Source organism: Dendrobates tinctorius, unplaced genomic scaffold, assembly GCF_039654945.1.
Source record: "Dendrobates tinctorius isolate UK_male_01 unplaced genomic scaffold, ASM3965494v1 ptg000065l, whole genome shotgun sequence".
NCBI lineage: Eukaryota > Metazoa > Chordata > Amphibia > Anura > Dendrobatidae > Dendrobates > Dendrobates tinctorius.
The window spans coordinates 12,730,739-12,757,239 of NW_027361733.1; the positions used below are offsets into that span (position 1 = coordinate 12,730,739).

The following is a 26,501-nucleotide window of genomic DNA, read 5'->3' on the forward strand; positions in this document are numbered from 1 at the left end:
CCCTGTCAATATTCTCTAGATGCCTCTTACTTGTATCGATTGCCCAAGGGACGGGGAAGCAGCGCTTACATTTGTCATTTAGAATATTATTGGGTGTTATCGCTTTCAAGCTCCACTAACAGGGGAGAGGTTGGAGTTTAGAGCAAACTGGCTGTCTGAGCGGTGATAAATGACTTGATGGCCTTTTGTTTCCGCTGCACTGAGCAATTGGCTGCTATTTGCTTTACCTTTTATCCAAGAATAACAGAACAGTGAGTTGGGGAAGCGAGGAGTATCATTCTGTCATATGTTCTTCCCAACGAGCTGGGTGGTCGTAAATGAGCCGCCCAGGGATTTTAGGAACCACCAGGATGTGGGGAGTGAAGCTCTCTGGCTCGGTACACGTTCACATGAATCCTTGACGTGTCTGGGACCAGCATCATGTGTAGCAACAGCTCATACATGATAAAATGCTGGTGTTGGAGATAAAACTGCTGCATAGATGTTCAATACTGGGGATGGGAATGGGTGGTCAGCTTTAGTAGGAGATTAAAAGATCAGAGACCCAACATGTGTTCCCTCCCCATCCCGCTCTTCCCAAAAAATAGAGGGGACACTCATTTGCTTCACTCATGACTAAGTATCCTACCTACCCATGTAAATGTAGGCTATCCGCCCAAGAGAGAAACCGCGTTCTGGTAGGTTCCCAGCAATGAAGATTGCCTTGTCGTGGCTGCTGGGCACACATGAATTGGCCAAGTATCTTTGTCTTTTCCTATATTCTAGAGCAGAAATGCACTTCCAATTTCATATATTTCATGTATATATGCTATAGCTTCACAGAGTGCAACTTTATTTGTTACTCATATATGGAGATGGCTACTCTTCGTGGTATGCATCTGTTCACACTTGTTCTGTTTGGAAGTGACGTTCAGTCTGAGATTTTCTCAGAGATATGTAACCTCTTTGAAAGTGCTTCGATGATTTCTAACTGCAGCAGTTTAGGGGCTCGGTACATAAAATAACTAGTGTATGTACTCCAAAACCATTCAGCACCAGACCTACCAGCCTATACTGGTCCTAAGAGTACTTCTCGCCAACTTTTTGTTCATGCTTTATGCTGATCCCGTTTATTCTTTATTTTTTAATCCACCGTACGGTTACAGAGATATGGGTCTTTTTATTTAGTGCTAATCCTTATGGTATCTACCAAGGGGACCTGTCTCACAGACTCTATGAGGGTGTGTCTTTCGACTTTTCTGCATTAATAACCTTGAGCCATGCCCCTTTTGTTAAGAATGAAAATATTACCACGAAAGCCCCATACCTCTGGAACCATATTGCAGATGAAAACAAAATCTATAATATATATATATTGGGCTAGGGTCAAAGACAGTATTTTCTCTCTGAGTGTGTTGAGCCAATTATGCTCAACACACTCCGACCAGACTCTGATCCTGATCAGATGCTTTAACTGCTAAAATCCCCCCAACAGACAGGCAGATTAAAAACAAAAAAAAAAGTTTTATTCTGCTCCTAAGTCCCTAATACATTGTTTGTCTTGGTCACATTGAAAAATTTAGTGAAAGGTTCTCTTTAAATATACCATCAAATGTCATAATTGTGGACCCACGTGACATGCCCTTCCCAGTACCATAATGCATGTTTTGCTTGTTGCTTCATCAGGAGGGTCAAAGCACTCTTTAGATCAGGTGAAGGTGTGTACCCCATGAGAACTTAAATGGCTGACAAAGGCTCTTGTCCAATAAGTGGTATGTAGGAGATGTTGTGAATCATGCTTGGAGTTTCTGATTTAGCCAATGCTCAGAGGAAACAGCAAAACTCTTACTACTAAAGCCCAGTGATGATTTTGGTGATGTTATCTCTACTCCTTGAAGTTCTGTGTTCTACAAACTGTGCCTGTCAGGACAGGCTGAGAATGGCAGTTCCCCAAGAGCTGTGGAGACCACCATAAAATCTGATTTCAGATGTACAGTCATGGCCAAAAGTTTAGAGAATGACACAAATATTAATTTTTACAAAGTCTACTGCTTCATTTTTTCTAATGGCAATTTGCATATACTCCAGAATGTTATAAAGAGTGATCAGCTTAACAGCAATTACTTGCAAAGTCAATATTTGCCTAGAAAATTAACTTTATCCCCCAAAACACATTTCAACATCATTGCAGCCCTGCCTTAAAAGGACCAGCTAACATCGTTTCAGTGATTGCTCCATTAACACAGGTGTGGGTGTTGATGAGGACAGGGCTGGAGATCAATCTGTCATGATTAAGTAAGAATGACACCACTGGACACTTTAAAAAAAGACTGGTGCTTGGCATCATTGTTTCTCTTCTGTTAACCATGGTTATCTCTAAAGAAACACGTGCAGTCATCATTGCACTGCGCAAAAATGGCCTAACAGGGAAGAGTATCGCAGCTAGAAAGATTGCACCTCAGTCAACAATCTATCGCATCATCAAGAACTTCAAGGAGAGAGGTTCCCTTGTTGCCAAAAAGGCTCCAGGATGCCCAAGAAAGACCAGCAAGCGCCAGGACCATCTCTTAAAAGTGTTTCAGCTGCGGGATCGGGCTACCAGCAGTGCAGAGCTTGTTCAAGAATGGCAGCAGGCAGGTGTGAGTGCATCTGCACGCACTGTGAGGCGGAGACTCTTGGAGCAAGGCCTGGTCTCAAGGAGTGCAGCAAAGAAGCCACTTCTCTCCAGAAAAAACATCATGGACAGACTGATATTCTGCAAGAGGTACAGGGAGTGGACTGCTGAGGACTGGGGTAAAGTCATTTTCTCTGATGAATCCCCTTTTCGATTGTTTGGGACATCTGGAAAATGGCTTATTCGGAGAAGACCAGGTGAGCGCCACCACCAGTCTTGTCTCATGCCAACTGTAAAGCATCCTGAAACCATTCATGTGTGGGGTGGCTTCTCAGCCAAGGAAATGGGCTCTCTCTCAGTCTTGCCTAAAAACACAGCCATGAATATAGAATGGTACCAGAATGTCCTCCAAGAGCAACTTCTCCCAACCGTCCAAGAGCAGTTTGGCGATCAACAATGCCTTTTTCAACATGATGGAGCACCTTGCCATAAAGCAATGGTGATAACTAAATGGCTCAGGGAACAAAACATAGAGATTTTGGGACCATGGCCTGGAAACTCCCCAGATCTTAATCCCATTGAGAACTTGTGGTCAATCATCAAGAGACGGGTGGACAAACAAAAACCTTCAAATTCAGACAAAATAAAAGCATTGATTTTGCAAGAATGCACTGCTATCAGTCAGGATTTGATCCAGAAGTTGATTGAGAGCATGCCAGGAAGAATTGCTGAGGTCCTGAAGAAGAAGGGTCAACACTGCAAATATTGACTTGCTGCATTAACTCATTCTAACTGTCAATATAACCTTTTGTTACTCATAATATGATTGCAATTATATTTCTGTATGTGATAAAAACATCTGACAAACACACATAAAAACCAGAGGCCAGCAGATCATGTGAAAATATAATATTTGTGTAATTCTCAAAACTTTTGGCCATGACTGTACAGAGATTATATCACTGGCCTAAGTGTCGATGTGGGTGCCATCTTTTTTAAGCGAGTCTGTCCAAGTCCCTGGACACTGAGAGGAGAACCACTTCCTCCTGTCTCATTCCATCCTTCCGTCTGCCTATTGATGGGCACAGTTTTGATGAGCCTGGCACACAGACGCTGAGCAAGGCCCTATCTTCACCGGCACATATGTGCCAACAAGCTGGATGAAAATACAAGAGCACGCTGCCAACTTTATTCAGGTATCCGTGCTGGCACTCAGAAGAGAAGCTCGATCTGTCAATTCAATTATTGTTTAACATAGTCTGGATATTTCATTCATTAAAGCAGTTCTAGAAGCGGCAAAAGTGAATTCTTTGTATGAACCAGATAGTCTACTTACCAAATATACATTGTAGGCTCTGATCCTATGGAGGCTCATCACCGAGGGTCACCAACATCAGAGCAGCTGGATCAGGACTAAGAGGGAATACTGGAAACTATTTTGTCCGAATGGAGGTTCGCTCTAATGGAATATTAATAGACAGCAACCAATCAGCAACCACTGATTGGCTGCCGCCTTAATGTGACAAAAACATGTAACTCAAGCTCTTGGAGATCCAGTACTATCATCGCTGAAACAGCACCCATTCGGGAGGCAATTATAAGCTTTTCTTATTTTACTGGTGTTACTCGGGCATTTAACGAGTTGTCCAAGTAGTAGACAACCCCTTTAAATACTAGCAGATCATTTTGGACAGTGGGACTGTGATGGGATGAGCCTGTTTACAGGTCCTACAATCCCACATGGCATAGTGGTTTCAGAACCCTTCTTCTTGATATAAGCAAAGTCAGTACTGATTTGGCCTCACCTCTCCATGACCCCTTCTATACCTGTCCCGCCTAAGATCCAAATGTGATGGAGAAGATCGAAAAGGAGCTGGATAGAAGAATCCCCCTTTCACATTCTTCTTTATTTTGCAAAATTTTAGCCAGTTGGATTTGCTTAAATTAAATCCCTCAAAATTGAAATTCTGAATCCAATTTCTAAGGGGGAAACTTGTTGTGAATTTTATTCATTTAAAATCTATTTGCTTGTTTTTAGTCATCTGTAGTAGTGGTAACTGGTAGAATAAAAAAAACAACCTCGCTTAATGTCAGTGAATGGGAACATTTTACCCCCCAGGACGAAAATCTTTCCTGACCCTATCACATCCCACAGCTAAGTGTATGTATTCTGGACAATCCTCGGTAAGGGCTTGTGCAGTGCGATCCCTCAAACTATCGGATAATCCTCAGTCCAATGGTCCGAGGAAAAAAAAAATCACAGCATGCCCCGATCTAATTTGACAATTGCATCTCACTTGCAAGTCGATGAGTCCGTAGAAACCAACTGACAGAATGAAAAGATGGAGTCATTTTTTATGCTCCATCTTCTCCTCAGCCTAGAGAATGCAATCACGCTCCGATTGCTCTCCGATCATGCCACGATCACACTCTGATCACGCTTTGATCAGAGTGTGATTTGATTGACCCAGTTCTCTTGTGCAAGAAAAAATACTCTTGTCTGCACCTGCCCTAAGGTTAACAGATCAGCAGCTCAAGTCTCCCCTCTGTCCTGATGGTTTGTTATCGTGTATCCGTGCACTCAGCACATATGGAGTCCAGTCTGTAAATTCAGAGAAAAATTAAAAGAAAATTGAATGTCAGTTTCTATATATATAAAGTGGATATTTGCAGACAACATGCGGAGATCTTTAAAATGGAGGGGGAATGAAACGGTGTATACAATAATAAGCTGTACAGTACTCTAGGTCAAGCACTGGCCCTTTAGGCCTCTTTCACACATCAGTTTTTTGTCATCACTCACTCAGTTTTTTGCCATCAGCCACTCGATAGAGTGGGAAAGTTTCTGAACTTTTTCCCACGCTGTCAGATCACCTCCGGTCAGCCGGGGACTCCGCGCAGCCTCAGTGACATCAGCGGTAATCAGTGAGGCTGCGCAGAGTCCCTGGCTGACCTGAGGTGAACTCAGGAGCGTGGGAAAAAGTTCAGAAACTTTCCCATGCTTTATTAGTTCATCTCCGGTCAGCCAGGGTGCCTGCGCAGACATGATTTAATTAATTCTGCAGTGGTTTACATCGGGGCCGGTAGCATTAGCACCGGTCCCCTTTGTAAACTAGTTAAACCCTTGTGATGGATTGCAGCGGGGGACCTGACTGAACGGCGGAGAGGTATGTATATTGTTGGCTTTTTATTTTTTTTTTTTACAGAACAATGGCTTTTTTTGGATAAGCAGAATAATAAATTTGGTCAAAAACTTTGTATATTTATTTCATTAAAAGAATTTTTAATTAATGTGTGTGTGACTTTTTTAACCCTTTACTATTCTAGGGTTAATAATGGATAGGGGGTTAATAATGGATAGGTGTTTTATTGACACCTCTCCATTATTAACCCGGCTTAATGTCACCTTTCAATAGCAAGGTGACATTAACCTATTATTATTAACCCATGAGCCACAGCTACAGCTAAAGACCATGGGAATAGAGAGGCTAAGTGCCAGAAAAGGCTCATCTTATAGATGCGCCTTTTCTGGGGTGGCTGGGGGGCAGATTTTTTTAGCCAGGGGCGGCCAAAAACAATGGTCCCTCTCTAGGCTATTAATATCTGCCCTCACTCACTATCTTTCCCTCTCTGGCGGAGAAAATTGCGCGGGAGCCCATGCAATATTTTCCACGATTATAGCCTTAAATTTAACCCCTAGAGTTCCAAATTTTTTCTAACACAAACTACTAAATTGATCAAACACTGACATATATAAATCGTTTTGATATGACATGGTTTACTATTGTATATGTAAGCCATGTGTCATATGTCAGGTTCGGGAATGATTTTACTGAATATGTAGAACTGCTATATATATATATATATATATATATATATATACATGTGTGTGTGTCGCAATGACATGTATATATGTATATGTAATTTATGCGTATATATCTACCGTATATACTCGTGTTTAACCCAATCCCCCTAATTTTGCCACAAAAAAATGGGAAAACTTATTGACTGAAGTATAAGAATTGGATGGAAAATGCAGCAGCTACTGGTAAATTTCAAAAATAAAAATAGATACCAATAAAAGTAAAATTAATTGAGACATCAGTAGGTTAAATGTTTTTGAATATCCATAAGATACTCCATACAAAATACACCCCATATAATGCTGCACAAAGATTAATAATGTCCCCATAAGATGCTCCATAGAATAATATGCCCCATATGCTGCTCCATAAAGGTTATGGCCCCATAAAATGCTCCATAGATTAGGCCCCATATGATGCTCCATAGATTATGCCCCCATAAGATGCTCCATAGAATAGGCCCCATATGCTGCTGCTGCAAATAAAAAAAAGACATACTCACCTCTCGTCACTGGGAGCCAGGTGCCGGTGTCCTGAGCAGCCGGGGACACCGGCGTGTTATGGGGGCCAGGTGCCGGTGTCACCACTGGCTCAGGGCCCCGGCACCTGAGATATTCACCTGTTCCCATTCCACCGCTGCGCGCCGCTCTGTCTTTTGCGTCCTCTGTCAGTGACTGTTCAGGCAGAGGGCATGGCGCGCACTAACTACGTCATCGCGCCCTCTGACCTGAACATCACAGACATAGGACGTGGAGGACAGAGCGGCGCGCAGCGGTGAATCGGGGACAGGTGATTATCGCATATACTTACCCCCTCCTGGCGCTGTCTCTGCAGCCCCGCTTCTCCCATGATCTCAGCTTTTCCTTCCTTCAGGGCTCACGTGGTACCACTCATTAAAGTCATGAATATGCGCATATTCATGACTTTAATGAGCAGTACCACGTGACTGCTGAAGGAAGGCGCCTGAGACCGTGAGAGAAACAGAAATGCAGAGACGCGCTGGGGGGGGGTTAACTATGATCTGACACCCCCGCTTCCCCTCCCCTGGCGTATATGACTCGCGTATAAGCCGAGAGGGGGGGGGGTTGGGACACACACACACTTTCAGCCCAAAAAAATGGGCTGAAAATCTTGGCTTACACGCGAGTATATACGGTATTCTTTCGTCTCTAATGTCAGTGTGATTTTACTGTACAGCGCACTGAATTGCCGGCTTTTAAAAAACGGATCCGTCGAAAAACGTATGGAAAAAATGATGTGATGGATCCGTTTTTTCGCCGGATCCACTAGCCAACGGGTTGTGATTGATGGCAAAAGACTGATGTCTGAAAGTACCCTTAATGAGGTATAGTAACAGATTATAGATTAAACCAGAGATAAGTAAAGGTAAAACCAGACTCGCATTGGAAAAAGGTGTTGGGTATGGAACGAAGTTCAGAGGTCATTTTTTTTCCAGAAAATAGGAGTCCGATCACCAGCAGGAGAAAGGGTTAATGCCTCAGGTCTCCACCTATAACACAAGGTGAAAACCTTCCAGATCTCAATTTTTTTAATTAAGGTTCTGTATTGTAAGTTGTCAATGCACATTATTGGGAAAATGGATGTCAATGCCAGCCCGGCGCCTGCACCTCCTCTATCTATGTCAATGATTCAAAGACATGATTTATGGGTAGTTGCAGACTTTTGGGATCATCCATCAAGCAGTCGTTTCACGATGGGGCTGCAGGTTGTAAATCATAGCGAAGGGTTGTCAGTCACCAGTTAACCCGTTCCTGAGCCTTGCAGCTATCTCTGCAGCCAATATAGAAAATCTATACACGGCACGGTCTGCCACAGGACGGAAACAAGATATCGGAGAGGAACGTAAGAAAGTATTCCCTGGAAAGAAAAACCTCCTAGGGTGGCAAGATGTACTTGCCACCATGACATCAGCCAAGGTGAAGCTTGAAGGTCTTGGATCCATCACCCGGACACATCAGTATTGTATATGATAAAGGGGATAGGATTCTCCATGTTGTCTCCTTGTACGGAGGCCTCACATGAAATCTGTGCATTGATTGGAAAAGACTTGTTACTATGAAGACCGCGCAGGATAAATGAGACTCCTCTGCTGTAATTTGTTGATTTCTTATTCTTCTTTTCTTTAATTAAATGGAAAATTGCAAACTCCGAGAACCATTAATGGATTCTTTGATCAAAGCCACTCGACATTGCGGAGGGTTCCGAAAATGTCTAAAATCAACCCACAGTCTGCACTAAGGATTAAGATCAGAGCCCGGGCTGTGCCAATGTACACAATACTGTACCTACATAGCACAAGACCAAAGTAATAAGTACCCATCTCCTTCTAACGCCTATCAAGTTTGGCACCTTGTGTACGTGAAATGCGCCAGCTGCACATGGCAAAGAGGCAAAGACCAGTCTTCATTCTGTTTAATGCTACAGTGACAACCTCCAGTCAAAGAAGAAGTTTGTTCATACTGATTGTCATTTCTCAAAATTGTGGAAATTTTGTACGGGACTAAGAAAATCATTTCTGCTTAGTCCAGTAGGTGCATCACACCTGTTTATAAGTGGCATCTGGGAGTACAAAGGCTCCTATACTTAGAAAACCATGACTGATACACCTGTACAAAGCCCCCCCATACTCTTTAGATGGTCAACCTAATCATTTGGCCAATGGCCATCTTGGCCGACTCACCCATACACAGTAGCGCTTGCCTTGTTGAGCACTTCTCCTGATAAGCCACTGATAGAAAGGTCTCCTAGGGATCACAAAACAAAAGGATTTGCAGTCTAAAATTGGATATGCCAGGTCCTTTGCTCCCTCGACATCATCTTTGGTGACCCCCCCATGTTGTTATCGGTGGGTTCATCCGTTAGTCTAATGTCCCCGTACACATTAGACTAACGGACGAAGCCACCAATATCACCAGGTTTGGCCAACAGTCTAATGTTCATAGGGGGTCACCAAAGATGATGTCCAGGGAGCAAAGGACCTGACACATCCAATTTCGGACTGCCAATATGAAGAAAACTGAGCTGGGATACCACATATAACCTATGGATATGTGTGGCACAGATTATGGAAGAAAGCAGCCATGTTTTGCAAATCCTGGATCACCCAAGCTCAGGACAATGGGGAAAGCATGAAGTGGCTTATTATACAAGTTCCCAGCTTCCCTCGGACTCCCCCTGTATTCTCTTATTTTAGGTGAAGACAATTTGTAGCTAAGCCTTAAAAATAAAAGGATCTTTTACGTACTGACAAAAAAACGCGCTGCTCTTAGTACCATAGAGTGAGCATAAACACCACTTCTAGGCTTTAATTAGAGGAGAAAGCAGTATGGCGGCCGCACACAAAACCTACAGCAGTAATTTAGAATAATGGTGGCGAGGTGTATAATTCGCGGAATATATAACATTTTTGTATATTTTGTTTTCCGGAAAGCACTCTGTTTTGTACGGTATTGAGAAACGAGGTGATTCATTGGTTGTCGTGTGGCGCTCGCTGTTCCTCCCGCGTTGGTATGAAATGGCAGGATAAGCTATAATCTGCGCTGCTTTTACCAAAATCTCTTTTCAAGTCGGATTCTTAAAAGCTTCAGCGCCACTCTGCAAAAGAAAAGATTAAAAGCTCTTTATGCTTACACTCAACTTTTTCTGCACTTCAGGAAGAAATTATTGTGACGCTGAAAGAGACTGCGCAGTCGCAGCTTCTCTGGGACATTGTGCAGTGTGGGCATTATGTTGGAGAGACACTAGGATATATGGAGCCATTTATAGTTATGGGATAGGCCTGTTTCACACATCAGTTTTTTTTCGGATACGGCGAAGGAAGAATTTTAAAGGAACCGCTGCCCAGTGAGGAGAGAGAGAGAGAATGACCCTCTGTCAAGATCCGCCGTTAATACAAGTCAATGGGGAAAAAAACGGATCCGCCAAGAAAAATGGCGGATCCGGTTTTTTAGCAAAACGGCGGATTTTGACTGATGGGGAAAAACGGATGTGTGAAACAGGCCTTATTTATTAGCGTGACCTACAAATGCAATGTAGTAGCCCATGTTACCGGCTGCAGCATGCATATACTAGACTCGTGTAGATGGGGCCCCACCAGTCTTCTGGACACCAAGCATCATAACTGTATGGCTCCGCTCACTGCCAGCAAGGAGTCTTCAGGAAAATTGTGAAAAATTTAAATCTTTTTTTATCACGGCTTGAGGCTAAAATCCCATCCTGCTCGTAGCTGAGTCTGTTAGGATGATAATGTAGACAATCCTCTGTGAGCTAAATAGCCTGGACTGCACTGATTGTAGCAAGCTTTCAAGACGGGACAAAACTCACAGAGGATTGTCTACACTGGGTACATTGGACACAAACACATAGCTGTGAGAAGTATTAGGTCAGGGCAGATTTTTAGTACCTGGTTTTTCAAAAAAAAATTATAAAACCGCAATCAGAGATTTGGAAAATAAAGCAGCTATTCGTATACATGTCTTAATCATTGAATTCGGCCCTTCGCCATGCCAACTTGAAAGAGCGGCTCGTTTTAAGGAGCTGACTGGTACCAACGCTGTCCTAAATTAGGATAAGAAGCCAAATCAGAAACTCCATTCGGTGGCATCCTAAGTCATGTGTCGATGTCCTTTTAAAGGGTCGATATTGACTTTTTACGATGGCTACCTCCATCAAGTAACATTAGAGTTCTTGCCCATTCTCAATTTGCAGATCGTTGTAACGATGTTCATTAAATTTCTTCACCTTTAGATATTTAAAGGGGTTGTCCAGGACTTTTACATTGATGACCTATCCTTAGGATGCAGGAGAAAAAGTATGCCAGCGTCCAAGATTAAATAAAATGAAAGCTCTTTGGTGAATCTTTTAAGATAACAATCAGCCATGTCAAACATAGAAGGAACCATCCGATTACTTATTTCGAGCCATTATGGCCCTTAGACGTATATGGCTCCTACTGGCCATGTCGTCTGCAATAGGTCATCCATATAAAAGTCCAAGACAACCCCTTTTTACGATTGTGATATTATTGAAAAGTGGGATCTCAGCAGACGCAGCAACTTGGCCATGAAGTGGAAACCAAAGCATGAGTTGATGAGTGCTGAGGAACAGAGGACATGAAAGTCACAAACGCTCTGCTGACTCCATAACTGCAGAGTCCATACCTCCTCTGGTATTAAGATTGGTTAGGAACTTCCTGCAGACTTACATCGCCAATCACAGTGCCAGGTGTCAGATGGAGTAGTTTTAAGCATGTCATCATGATTCTCTATCTGGCATCTGGTGGATGAATCTGGCCTTAGCAAATTTCAGGAGAACATTGCCTCCCTGACTGCATTGTGCCAGCTGTAGTTTGGTGGAGGAGGGATGATGCTATGAGGGTGTTTTTCAGTGTTCAGCTTCAGCGCCTTAGTTCCAATGAAGGGAAATATTCTTAAGCATACCAAGACAATTTGGACTTCACACAAAATTGGAAGTAAAGAATTGCCCAAACACTTTGGAGAAGGCCCTTTTCTACTCCCCATGACTGTTTCCCGGTGTAGAAGGTCTATAAAGGCATGGCTGGGTGAGCTTGCCCCGGACCAGAACCCTATCCAACATCTTTGAGATGAACTACAACAGATTGTCAGCTTGGCCCTTTCATCCAACATCAGTGTCTGCCGTCGCAAATGCTCTTCCAGATGAATTGGGCAAAAATTCCCACATATGCTACCAAAAGCGTGTACAAATCCTTCTCGGAAGAGCTGGTATTGCTGGAGGAACAACTCCATATTAATATCTTTGGATTTAGAATGGGAGATCACAAAGGCTCTTGGAGCTGTAATGTGGCAGGGTCTCAATACTTATGTAACTGGCATTCTGCTTACAATAGTTCCTAAAACTTTTTAACATACACTATATGAAGAAAAGATGGCTACCAACTGTACAACATAAATATAGACATTAAAGTATATTGGTGGCCAAGCTGTTACCTAATCCTTGTGGCCCCCTTATCACAAGGACAATTGATGAGATGGGTGAAATTCACCATGCCCAGTCGTTTGGTACCCCACATCTATTGGGGGGAAATATGTACATATTTGTGGGATATGTAGTGTATATGAGTAGGTGAAGTCACTGCAGAAGAACAAACCCTGATATTCCTATGTTGAGGTTGAGATGGCCTTAGTCACTGACTAATCCCACTATAGATAGTGACCCCAGCAAAACAAGGAGGCCCAGTGCTACAGAAGTGGGGATATTTCCTTTTGCAAAATGTATCTATGGATATTTTACAGGCGGTTGAGCTCTAGAAAGAACGATTCAGGGATCCGCCATGGAAGATCCCTGCTCTGTGTCAGTGACATTAAACATTCACATATACTATGAGCTGCAAAGTGCTCGTCCTGTAGATTGTTTACTTCAGCTGGATTTCCAATCACCACAGAAGGTTTACTAAAGCGCTGCATTACTGACTTATTTATGATGGAAATTTAGATGGCAAATACGGAGCTGTCAGCAGCCGCTGGATAAATAGTCCTGACAAGCATTAATAACAGCCGAGGATGAGCGCAGTTATGAGACGTAAACTACACTCCTGGATTGTATTTACAGTTCTCTGCCAGCCGCAAGAGACACCGAGCCGCCCGAGCCCCTACGCGGTCTTCTGTAGGGTCCCTGTCAAATGGCACATCCTATAAATCTATAGCAGCACTATAAATTGAGGTATAGAACACGACACACAAGGGGATGGGACCATGGCACGCTGATACTTGGAGGATGGAGCAATGACCAGTTGACGCTTGGTGGGACAAGACAATGGCAGGCTGACTTAGAGTGTAATCTACAACTGTTGTGCAGACCTTTGCATCTCCATGGTAACAGACTACAAACCAACTCTGTGTAGTCTGATTTTTCAGCTATACCTTCTTCCATTGCGCAATATAAATGTACGAAAAGAAGAATGGAAGAAAGTAATAATTGACATTTTAAAAATTGGGGATTTAGAAAGGGAAGGAAAGCCTTTGAATTGGAAAAGAAAAGTTTTTCTTTCTTGCTTATGGACTCTTCAGAGAGGAAGAGGACAAGAAATCAAGGGCTAATTATTGGAAGAAGCAATCTAAAAAGTTTTAATTGACTCTTTAATAAGCCTTGCCACATGACTAATGATAAGAAGCCAAGTCAGATTCTTCATTTGCAGACAAGCGTTTGGAGTATTTGACCCTCATTGGTGCAAACCTGGGAGTCGGAATTGGATGGGTGAGAGGCCTCTGATGGGAAATATAAGGAGTAATGTCAGCATAAGGAGAATTATATATAATGCAATGCTCCTGCAGAACATAAATCTGCAAATAGCCTCTTCAAAGAGGGCTGGATCTCTAGCTCCACCCATTGGAAGTAGCAATCCCAAAAGTCAACATCGAGCCTTTTTGTCACATGACTTAGGATAAGAAACCAAAGAAGCCACTCCCTTTTGAAGATGTGATTTGGGATGTTTCCCCTCATCAGTGCAAAGCAGAACTGATCTGACTGGGTAATAGGCCTCTGATAGGTGTTTTAAAGGGGTAAAATTTCTCCTTGTGGAGGGCACCAAATTGGCGTAAGGAGACTTATAGGCCATGCAATGCTCCTGTGGGAACTTAAATATACTAATAGTCTCTTCTTTGCTGAAGATATAACTGAGAATTCAATCCCTAAAGCAGCATCTTTTGCTTACGGCCTTAAAAAAGCTATCTTAGAAAATTCTTTTTTGCTGTCAGTGTTGTGATCATGGCTTCTGATTCTGATTCCATCTCAACTGGTTTCCCGACACCTAAGCTTTTTGGACGCCTCATTACTACCTAGGAGAAGGTGGGGGGGAGACCACTTTGGGCGCCATTTCCTGCCGTTCTGTTATTTACTGCCGGTATACTCCCAACCTGATTATTTTTTTTATGCCAAGGCTTCCTCTTTAAGGTGCTGCCATTTAACAGGGTGTAATGAGCACGTAGCTCTCGAGATCCTCCGTCATTATGACTTTGTCACAGAATCTTTGTTCTACATCGCTCCATCCCCTGTGTTCTGGGCAGAGATAGGAAAGGTCGGATCATCTCCCTGGAAGATATGGCCACGTGTTCATTGTAATTGTAGACTTCTTCCTGACAGTCAATAATTCAGTCTAAGACACACAATGCAGGCAGCACACCGCTGCCATTTTTTATGTGGTGGCAGAAAATAACAATTCATTCCTGTGAGGAAGCAAGACTTTTTCTAGCGTCTGATTCTGCTACATGATCGCAGAACAAAAGACTGATGAGGGAGCGCCGCTCATTAATCATTAGTGTCATTTGTCACCGCTTCTCGGAGATGACAACGTACTCCATACCTGCATGTGACTAAGATCCCGCTCCTCTATTCCAGATAAGACAAATTAATCTCCACATCCTCTAAGTGCCCCACGAGTGGAATACTATTGTATGTGAACCGCTCGAAACACCCACTCCATACAGCCTGACACCGCCATGACAGGTGCTGCAGGCCGGGATGGCTCTACCTTCAGCTGACCTCTTTTACTGGCGCCAGCAGACATATTTATATGTTATGTGATCTGTGGAGAATCGAGTCTTTCTGTTGTGAAAAATGAAATGACAACGCTACCATGTTGGAGAATACGACTTAATGGGAATATGGTCTAGTATCTTAGTACTATCCATCTTAGGATGTTAGAGTAGGATCAGATTGATGTACATTTTTGTGGGAAAATTTTCTGTATAAGTTTTATATTTTATTTATTGAAATCCCTGGTCTTTGTATGCATGAGTCCAGTGGGCGGTCTTACTCATGAGACCAGTGGGTGGCCTTACTTTTGAGTCCAGTGGGCGGTCTTACTCAGTGATTGGCCATTTTCTCTATACAGAGTCGTACTGGAAAGTCAATTGCTGGATGAGTCCACCCCCTGGACTCACTCACTGCTAGTATAACCGTATCAGTATTACAAGGATGTTTCGGAAAGCTCCTATTCTGATTTTATAGATTGCTTTCTATAAGGCCACATTCACACGTTCAGTATGAGTTTAGTATTTTACATCAGTATTTGTAAGCCAAAACTAGTGAACAAATGCTAAAGTGGTGACATGTTTCTATGTTACTTTTCCCCTGATTGTCCCACTCCCGATTTTGGCTTACAAATAATGATGTAAAATACTGACCAAATACTGATAGTGTGAACGTGACCTAACTCTGCAGATCTGAAGTCTGGGAGGAGCAATGCCTAAGAAAATTAATCACCACATCAATGCTAGCCTTTGTATGCAAGTATTAAGAATGCAGAATAGTTTTGGGGAAGGTTTTTTGTGCTAAAATTTTTCATATCGGACCCTGTACCCAGTGTGGCTATTCCTATAAAGGCAATTAAACTTGTCTTTCATGGATTATCGTTCCACTCCCCAAAAACGCTACAAAGGTAATGTGACTGCTGCTCAGATTTAAACCTAAAGTTTTCCAGGCTTATAGTAGCATGAGGCCAGTTTCGCGCCGCACCATAAGGGTGTGTGCACATGCTGCGGATTCTGCTGCGGATTGACCTGCGGTTTATCTGCGGATTACCCTGCGGTTTATCACCTCTACAATGGAGGAGATGGTAAACCGCAGCGGAATCCGCAGAAAGAATTGACATGTCAATTCTTTCTGCAGATTAGAAACCGCAGAAAAACTGCGCGGAAAATTCCGCAGCATGTGCACAGCGGTTTCCATTTCCCATAGGATATTATGGTATTGTACACCGCAGGGCCAAAACCGCTGCGGATCCGCAGCAGAATCCGCAGCGTCTGCACACACGCTAACGTCTGAACCGGCCATGGGAGTCCTGCTGGAAACGTAGCAGTCTCATATATGCCGATCAGGCTTGAGTTTGTGTCAAGAGACCCGCGATCGGCTTTTCTCGGATGAGGAGAAAAAAATAAATTCGTCCATTCAGTGTGTCCGAGAAAATTGCACCACACTCGGATGTTGTCTGAGAGTGGTCCGATGTTTGCCACGGACCCATAAACATGATTGCCAAGTGCGATACGATAATCGGATGCAACTTGTCCATGCTGTGATTTTCTCCTCTGATCAACTTGGTCCAAAGAAATCCGGACATGTGTGTGGCCCCGTAGAATAACATGGCGGAGAGTGCTGTCCATTAAAACCACGGATAGCACTCATCCGATTTTTACAGTAGTGTGCAGAAACCCTTAGACTGTGAATGTCGGGCTTGGTAACCTAGCCATAAATGAACGGCCTCTCACATAAACACCTACAAGTGATTATATATTTGGGCTTTCAGCTTGTTGCACGGAGCAGTCAGTTGTCAGAAAATTCCCAAAGAGTCATATTGTAATGGGTAGCTCTTCCGCTATTCTTCTAATATGTGACCTACAAGATCTGCACTTATATTTCTTGAAATACTTTATTCATCTGTGAATATTGCTATTACCTGATTGGCTGAGAACATTGTGATTCATTGAGAATACACTGAGCCTGTGTCACAGACGGGATAATGTGGTCACCCAGGTAAGCGCTGATCCCCGCTGTGATCCATTGCTGTGTAAGCTGCCCCTCCATCCATCCCCTCGGACAGCTCGTTAATCACAGCCAGGATCTCGCTGGCCATTCTCACTGTTTTATAGGTCAATTAAAACATATTACCTTTCATTGTAGGGATTTAGAGGTAATAAAAAATGTGAAATGGCTCTGCCCTGCAATCCGTTCATCCAGCCTTGATGGATCTGTCATTAACTGACATAAATGTGTCTGCCGCTTGGGCTCAGGAATGAGACGTATGTGTGTCCATATATAAAGAGATGCTGAAAGCTCAATACGGTACGAGAAGTGAGAAAGTATTATGTATGTGTAGCCCTGCCCTTACTTATAAAGAGCGCCCGCCACGTTCAATACAGCATCCCATTAGCTCAGCGGGGTAAGTATAGGGGTGCAGGCCGGGATGTAGACGTAACTTCCAGCTTCTCTTCCCAGTGCAATGTCTGAATAATTGAGGTTGGGTTGCTACATATTTTGCATTTTGGGTCCTAAAACGCCAACTCCAGTCATCACATCTGAAATGGGGGATCCCTCAATGTCAGAGTGCGCTGCCTGCTTTACGTTAACCTCCCGCAGGCGGGACATGGGGCCGTAATGTCTGCACTGTAGTTTATTCCACACCACAAATCAGCTGCTAATTTGAATCGTGTCCAAAACCCACCAGATTTAAACATTGTGTTAGTTCTCCTCCCGCGAAGCACAATCCAAAGCAGCCCTGCGGAGTGTCTGCCGGGAGCCCACGGAGCAGTAAACTGTGCCAGGGGGGAGGACCAAGGGTAATTTACTTTGGTTTATATTCGAAACTCTTAAACTGAATGTACCGTATCCTGTGATCGTAACATATCGAAGGAATTTTTCCATAAGATAAGGAAAATTGGCTCCAGCTTTATTGGAGAGGGGGGACCTGTTTTTTAACATTGTAAGTCTGTACAGCAGATCAGCCTTTTCTGCAAATTATAACTCGCATTTAGAAAGCATCGTCATGTGTTGTATGGACTGCGGAAAAAACTGCACCAAATTGTGCAAATTTTGATGCAGAAATTCTGTACATTTTGTCACCCATTTCTCCCTTATGCAGCACAAATTGAAAACTTTCCACGACAGAGAATCTCCTCTGCGGATTTTCTTCGCAGAGTACAGATGAGATTTTGTGATGTCTCCTCCACAATGCTGGTACTGTAATATAGACGTGCACTAATGGTGACAAGTAGATTATCAGCAAATAAGTGTTGGTAGACCATATATGTATGTCGGCAATCACCTGATGCTTGATCGTCGGGTGATCGGATCATTTATGTCAGCAAATAATGTTAGCGGCAGCAAATTGCCCTTTGTAAATGGGTCAATATTCTGCTGATAACGAGATTCTGTATGGAGATAGAAAAATTGTAAATAATCCAGTAAATGAGGCTTCTATTTAGTCGACTGGCAGCTGTTCAATGGCTTTAGATCAGTTTTTGTAATGGAGCGTTAGGATTTATGTTGCCCAAACCCCGGGCAGCATGAATCAGAGCGTGGCTACACAAATGCAGCCAGGTATACTTCTCTCTGAAGCACCAGAGCGTTTGAGATACTTTGAAGATCCTGCCGGGAACCATAGGCAGTTTTGAGACTAATCTAGCGATGCCCCAGGCTTCTCCCCGCACTGCTGTAATTGATTGACAGATCTCTCCCATGTTTGTACATAGGGAGAGACCTGTCAATCACCTGTAGTCAAGCTGGGAAAAGTCAGCAGGGCCACACCCCGCTAGACTAGTCTCCAATTATGGTCACAGCCGGATCTTGAAACTTTGTTCTATGAAACGGAGTGTTTTAAAAAAAAAAAATATGACAAGCTGCAATTGTGCAACCATGTTGTTCTGATTCATTCTGCTCATTGTTTGGCCATCATGAATCAGCTGACAAGCTTCCTGTGCATGATTATTAGCCTACAAACTAGCTTAAAAATATGTAAATAACAAAATATAAATAAAAAATATTAATGAATGTTAATAGCATATAACAAATAAAAGACACTACAAAAAACTATGCCCTGAAAAAACAGCTAGCCTCAGTTAAAAAAAAAAAAAAAAAAGCAAAAAAAAAAGCCCTGGTCAGAAACACATTGAATCCACAATGTAAACAGGTTGGGAATTTGCATAATATTGTTATCAATCCATAGTATAACAGATATCATACCTGTGGACATAAAGACAGGCATACAGGGGGCACCTTAGCATACACCTCGACGCGTGTTTCGCTTCTTTGTCAGGAAGTTCCATTTATATGTCCTACAATCAACTTTCCTTTTAAAATTCCCTTGTACACAGTTCTCTAGTGAACTGTAAGTTTTTTGTCTTTTGTAGTGATGCTTTCTTGTCGTCCTGACACCTCTGCACCTTTCATGTCGTTCTGACGTTCGTGGTCAATCATTGAACACAGCAGTGACACCTTGACGTGGTGACCACAGCGGTGTATTAGCGATAAATTAGAAACTTCCAGTCATTGTATTACCTTCAGACCAGCAGGAGGCAGACAGGTTGGGGATCTCTCCCCTCCTTCCTCAGCTCTCAATCTGGTGTATTTCTCCTCTCCCTAGCAGCTGATTTTAAATGTACAAAACCCTTGTGTGTTTCCATTAGCTGCCCTACAGCATTGGAATCTACAATTTCCCCCAAGGCTGTTGTGAAATATTGATGAAATTGCTGCTTTTGTGGCTTTCTGTGATACACTAAACATTTGTCTGATGTAAGCTGAGCAGGAATGAATATACAGCAGAACTTCAAAGGCCGCAAGAAACGTTCTCCTCCACCGCCAGCCCACAGTGTTCAAAAGCAACCAGAGAAATGAGAGCGCTCGCGCCGGTATCCACCTGTCCCCACCGGTATCCACCTGCCTCCACTGGGATAAATAATTTTGTTTAATTATTAGTTGTTATGTTCTCTTAATGTAGATTGTCATGACTTCAAATCTTCAGAATTACCGATGTGGACAATCTTGGTTGAATAATATTCAATCTGTCCTTACTGTTTGACTGGGAGCAGTTTTTTTGTAAGAAATAATGATAGTTTAATTGCTTTAGAAATATAAATGTGGGGTAAAATTTAGATGAGACGTGAAGAAATGTGATGCAGCATTGATTTAGTGGTAAGCCAAGGTTGCATTGACTGACTTGGTTTGTTGTTGTATCTACAGGATATTTCCAAGATGGAGACGATGATTTGAAGGATGACAGTGTCAAGGACGATGAGGAAGAGGATGATGATAGCAACTCCACTGCTCCGCACCAGGACAGTGTCTACTCACCCACAGATGAGGAACCAGAGGTAGTTGGGGACCTTAAGCATAACCACAGTTTCCAGAATTCCCCAGGAAGTTTCATATGCAATCAAGATGGGGAAAGTGAGTCCTTGATGAGTGACGCCAGTGATCAGGTGACAGATGTAAAAAGTGTATCTTCTAAAGATGCTCAGGACCAAAAAACAGACCCTCTCCCGCGGCTCCAGCCAGAGGGGCACGACTGTATGGATAAAATGAAGATGGCCTATGCCAACATCTTGTCTGATTCCTACTGGACAAATTTAGGACTGAGTCTTAAGGTGCCTCCTGCTGAGCGGAAGCCTTGTGACAATCGCAATGGAGCCAGTAAAGGCGAATTTGATTGGCATCAGGATGCTCTCTCCAAAAGTTTACAGCAAAACTTACCCTCAAAATCAATTTCTAAACCAAACCTCTTCAGTTCTGTTCAGTTGTATCGTCAAAACTCCAAAATGTATGGCACCGTCTTCACGGGAGCCAGCAGGTTCCGTTGCAGGCAGTGCAGTGCCGCCTACGACACCTTAGTGGAGCTAACTGTGCATATGAATGAGACGGGCCATTATCAAGATAATAATCACAAGAAAGACAAGCACAGACCTGCAAATTATTCCAAACCCCGAAAAAGGGCATTTCATGATATGGACAAGGAGGATGCCCAGAAAGTTTTGAAATGCATGTTTTGTGGAGACTCTTTTGATTCTCTCCAAGATCTAAGCGTCCACATGATAAAAACAAAGCATTACCAAAAAGTGCCTTTGAAGGAACCTGTCCCCAGCCTCTCATCCAAAATGGTCTCCTCAGCAAAAAAACGTGTATTTGAAGTGACTCGACCATGCTCACCAGATTCAACCACTGGTTCCTTTGTGGAACATTGTTCCACACACAAGAATTCACAGCTATCCTCTAACAATCGGTATGGCTACCAGAATGGTGCTAGCTATACTTGGCAGTTTGAAGCTTGTAAATCTCAAATTTTAAAGTGCATGGAATGCGGCAGTTCCCACGACACCTTGCAGCAACTCACGACGCACATGATGGTCACTGGACATTTCTTGAAAGTTACCAATTCAGCCTCTAAAAAAGGTAAGCAGCTGGTCTTAGACCCTCTTGCTGTAGAAAAAATGCAGTCACTCTCAGACTCGCCCTCTAGTGACAGCCAGTCAAAGCCATCAGCAAGTTCTCCATCAGGAGGATTAAACTCTGAAATCCTGACTAGTAAAGAATGTACAATGGATATGTCAGAAGACCGTAACAAGGACGAAAAAATGGATGCCAATGATGATCATGAAGATGTTCTGGAAAAGCCCTTAGATCCAACACTTAAATACCAGTATTTAAGAGAAGAGGATTTGGAAGATGGTTCAAAGGAAGGTGGAGATATCTTGAAATCTCTAGAAAACACTGTAACCTCGGCTATTAACAAAGCCCAAAATGGAACACCAAGCTGGAGTGCCTATCCCAGCATCCATGCCGCATATCAACTTTCAGATGTCATGAAACCCTCAGCTTCCCTTGGCTCTCAAGTAATGCAGATGAGACCAACCTTCTCAAATAAATTTAGACCAATTGCTCCTAAGTGCAAATCTTCAGTACTCTCCTCAAGCAGCCCTTCAGAACCTCAGTCTACACAAGTGAAGGAGGAGTCTGATGACACAGAGTCTGAAAGAGAATCCTCAAAAGAGACCATTAAATCAGAAAGAACACAACCAGATAAAAGTGAGGAGTCACCAAAAGCCGAAGTCTTAACAGAGTCACCAGGAAAAGAACCATGTTCCCCGAAACATGACGGGAAAACTAAACAAAGCTGTGAAAAAGAAAAACTCAAATTCCTGGAACACACTGAGTCCCCAATAGGGCGAGAAGAATGTTCTTCACTACGAAGTTCTTCAAATCATTCTCCTGATATTCCTTGTGTAAATCCTCTCAGCGCTCTACAGTCTGTGCTAAATAATCACTTGGGAAAAGCTTCGGAGTCAATAAGACCAGCATCCAGTTCAAGTTCCACAAGCTTAATATCCATGTTTCAGAAATCTCCAGTCAGTCGGGTAGAAAAACCAGCAGTATGTTTGACAACACCAAAGCCTACCGGCCATTATTTATTCGAAACCACTGATCAACCAATAGATTTGACCAAATCTAAAAGTAAAAAAGTGGAGTCCTCCAAAGCTCAGTCGTGCACTTCTCCTCCTCAGAAACATGCTCTGTCTGACATAGCTGATATGGTCAAGATTCTGCCTAAAGCTACCACCCCAAAGCACGTTGCTTCTTCTAGAATAGCCTCCATGAAACTAGAGATGGATTCCCGGCGCTTTGAAGAAGTTTCAACAGAGGTTTCATCTTTACATAAAAGGAAGGGAAGACAATCCAACTGGAATCCTCAGCATCTCCTCATCTTACAAGCTCAATTTGCATCAAGTCTCTTTCAGACATCAGAGGGGAAATATTTGTTATCGGACCTTGGACCTCAAGAACGTATGCAGATTTCTAAGTTCACTGGACTTTCTATGACTACCATCAGTCACTGGCTGGCCAATGTAAAATATCAGCTACGAAAGACCGGTGGAACAAAATTCTTGAAAAACATGGACAAGGGACACCCCGTGTTTTATTGCAGTGACTGTGCATCTCAGTTTCGAACCCCTTTGAGCTATATAGCCCACCTTGAGACTCATCTTGGGTTTCAAATGAAAGATATGAACAAGCTGGCTGTGGAACAGCAAACCAAGGTAGAGAAGGAAATCTCTAGGGTAGCTGTACAGAGGTCACCCCAGCCGGTGACTACTGAAGAAGACACAGACCCTAAGTTTAAGTGTAAGTTGTGTTGTAGGACATTTGCCAGCAAGCATGCAGTTAAGCTGCACCTAAGCAAAACACACAGCAAGTCCCCAGAACATCATTCACAATTTGTGGCAGAAGTGGACGAGGAATAGTTTGTAAAAAAAAAAAAAAAAAATCCAGACTGTACAGTTTATGGCCCCCACAGAACAGCTCGTTTTATGGAAGTAGTGAACCTATCGCGATGTAAGGATCTGTTGATGTATATACTGGTCTGCTATGTACCATTGTTGGGTGGGTCATCTCCTATAACATTTCCTAGGAAGCTGCTGCTATATCGCTCTCTGTGGGAGAGACTGCATCACTCCTAATTGAATTGCAACCTGAAGCATTGTCCATACATTGCAAGAAACCAAAATGTTACATTCCGACAGATTATAATCTGTGCAACTTGTAGTAAATTTAAGGGGGAGTATCACTAATGGTCCTATACCTCCTGATGCCACAAGGACGCTCATCACTAGGTCATTTAGTCTCCACTTTTTTTTTCAAATATGAACCGTTGTTCATTGTCACTTTAGAGGCCTCTTTGGGTTTATGTTGGAACACCAGGAAATATATCTTTGTCATCAAAAGTTGAATTTTACTTATGTTAAATGAGGTTCTTGAAGTTTGTGCCCCAACTTTGCTAATCTCTGGGGTCTCTATCACAGGGGAGCTGTTTGTTTCTTTACATTCAAAAAGAAAAAAAACACGAGCTTACTTTTTTTTCTCCTCTGCTCGCCTTCCTTAGTGTGAATGTCTTGTAGACGGTTCATAAGGCGTTACAAATGTTGGCAAATTTTGCATGGTGCGAAGGAATATATGAATATACAGTGAATGCTACTCATCCAAAAGGCAAAGAGCAAAGGCTGTTTCAGCACTCCTCTTTTATATAGAAAAAACTTTGTAATTTTATAATTATAGAGAAAATAATTCACACACAAAGAGAAATCAAGTAGAAAGGTTCAAAAAAGTTCTGCACATTTTTCAGCTGGACTTTATTTTTATGCCATGGCTAAGTACCTCTCAAAATATGTGGGCTAATGTGGCATTTTTTTTTTAATAACTTTAGATGTTTGCTCTATTATATTAATTTCAAATCCAGCATGATTAAAATTGCAAACTTTTTTTATATAGAAGATGAGTGCTGGAACGGCGTTCCTTTCTGTACATGAGCACAGCCATAGAGCAGCTAATTTGGATCTGATGCGTTCACCAAAATAAATAAATGCAACGTGTCATGTAGAGTATTGCTGACATTCCTGTGCGCAGCCATGCTTCCTAAATCCTCATCTCTGATCGCTATTTTTCCCATATAAAACCAATCTCCAAAAATGGGATCAACCTGTAAATGCAGCTTCTTAATGAAATCTCACAGCATTTGAAGCTTGTGTCTGTCTAGAGAAGATACTTCCAGCAGTATTGTGAGTTCAGCTCTGGAGTTGGTGGTAAAGCAGTCCCATTATCTCTGTACAAGCAGTAGCATTGGCACCACTGATTAGCTTGAAAGACCTGACACCAAGGCTGATTCAAATCCCAGAAAGGTTCCATGCACTCACTAAAGAGCTTTTTGGGCACTGAAATCATCACACCCTCATTTTATAGGTGATCACTTCTGATTCAAGAGGAAGACTACTTCCGGGGGCCAATTACTGGGTGTCGTTAGGTGGCACAGCAGAGCATAGCAATATACCATCTATGAAGGTTGCTTCAGATCCAGGACACATTGGGACACCAACTCTCTGCACTTGTGATGCCCCAGCCATGTATTCAGTGTCACATGGGTGGATGCACTATGCACTTTACATTGTATGCCCTTTCTACAAGGGCCCCAAATGTTACCCGCTCCCATCACGTTATCCACCTTTGTGACAGACCGAAGCATTGCAATAAAATAACTTTTTTTCACTGTTTCATCACCTTACAAATTTTTGCACAAATTTTCAACAATTACTGCAGACCAGATTTCCCAGGGGCGGTGCAGTTGGGTGGCATAAACTCGGCCATGGATCAGCGTAACTATTTGTACCCAATAGTAACCTCTAATTTACCTCGTAGTCATTGTGGACGGGTGGATCAGGCTAGACAACTTACATCAATCAATGCAATATTGGAGTCACATCGCTGAGTATTCCATAGGAAGAGATTGAGTTACTTGGCCCATGTTTCGACATTCATCCTTATTAAGTATGAATCACCCAGGGATAAGTTGCACAGTTGAAAATAATAATTGTACAACACAAAGCCATACAATGCAAGAAGGGGGGAAAAACAGATTTGTCTCATACAGCAGAACTGGAGATGCCATTTTCTTCCACAAGAGGGAGTCTCACTGTCTCTGCTTCCTCTCCTCTCATGTCTTACAGGAGAAATCTTATTAAACTTGTTATACGAAATACTTTTCATAGACCATCTTTTGATTTCAGAGTTCCAAAAATTCCCCGCACCACCATTTAACGCTTCATTTCATATTCTCTTAGGTTATGTTCATTGCTCAGTTTAGGACTGCAATGGGTTAAAACCAATGCTCTTACTGTACATATATATATATATAGTCATTTTGCAAAGGGGAGAAGCACAAACGAGCCAGAAGTGGGTGGTTATTTGCCTCGTTTATGAAGCATCCGCTTGGAGCGGTTCTGGTTTTGTACAGGACTGTCACTTGCTACAGATCTATCACTGATTTGCCTAATATAACTTATATAAAATGTTCTATGATACGTTGGTTAAGGCAAACACTTAATCTTAAGTTTGTAATATATAAAGCTGTAACGATTCATATTTAAGCAGGTTATAAATGATTAAAAAAAATGAATATTACTGTTCAGCTAATTAAACCGTTATTTTTTAATGATTGACGACTTTGATGTCCAATTATTTCTGGAAGTATTCTTTCGCAGTGAACCTTCAGACATGAAGCAACACATAGGCCAGTACACACACCAGGGCCTAAAGGTTTATGCCCTAAATGAATGCAATGATTAATCGTCACTACTGTCTGTCCGTACCTCATTTACAGAGGCAGATGGGCACTACTGTCTGTCCGTACATTTACAGAGGGAGACAGGCGGGAACTACTCTGTCCGTACACCATATACAGAGGGAGACGGGCGGACGCTACTGTCTGTCCATACGCCATTTACAGAGAGAGGCGGGCACTACAGTCTGTCCGTACACCATATACAGAGGGAGACAGGCGGACACTACTGTCTGTCCGTACACCATATACAGAGGGAGACAGGCGGACACTACTGTCTGTCCATACACCATATACAGAGGGAGACAGGGGAACACTACTGTCTGTCCGTACCTCATTTACAGAGGCAGATGGGCACTACTGTCTGTCCGTACATTTACAGAGGGAGACAGGCGGGAAC

At 42.7% G+C, this 26,501-nt stretch overlaps 1 protein-coding gene across 2 annotated transcripts in view; it reads left to right on the top strand.

Annotated features, from left to right (window-relative positions):
* Positions 1-25,978, top strand: part of TSHZ2 (teashirt zinc finger homeobox 2) — a 195,296-nt gene extending 169,318 nt beyond the window's left edge. For both annotated transcript variants that reach the window (XM_073580620.1, XM_073580621.1), the window contains exon 2: positions 20,185-25,978. In XM_073580620.1, the coding sequence (XP_073436721.1) occupies positions 20,185-23,237 (3,053 nt within the window). In that variant the 3' untranslated portion in view covers positions 23,238-25,978. The remainder of the gene's footprint in view (positions 1-20,184) is intronic.
* Positions 25,979-26,501: the final 523 nt, after the last annotated feature.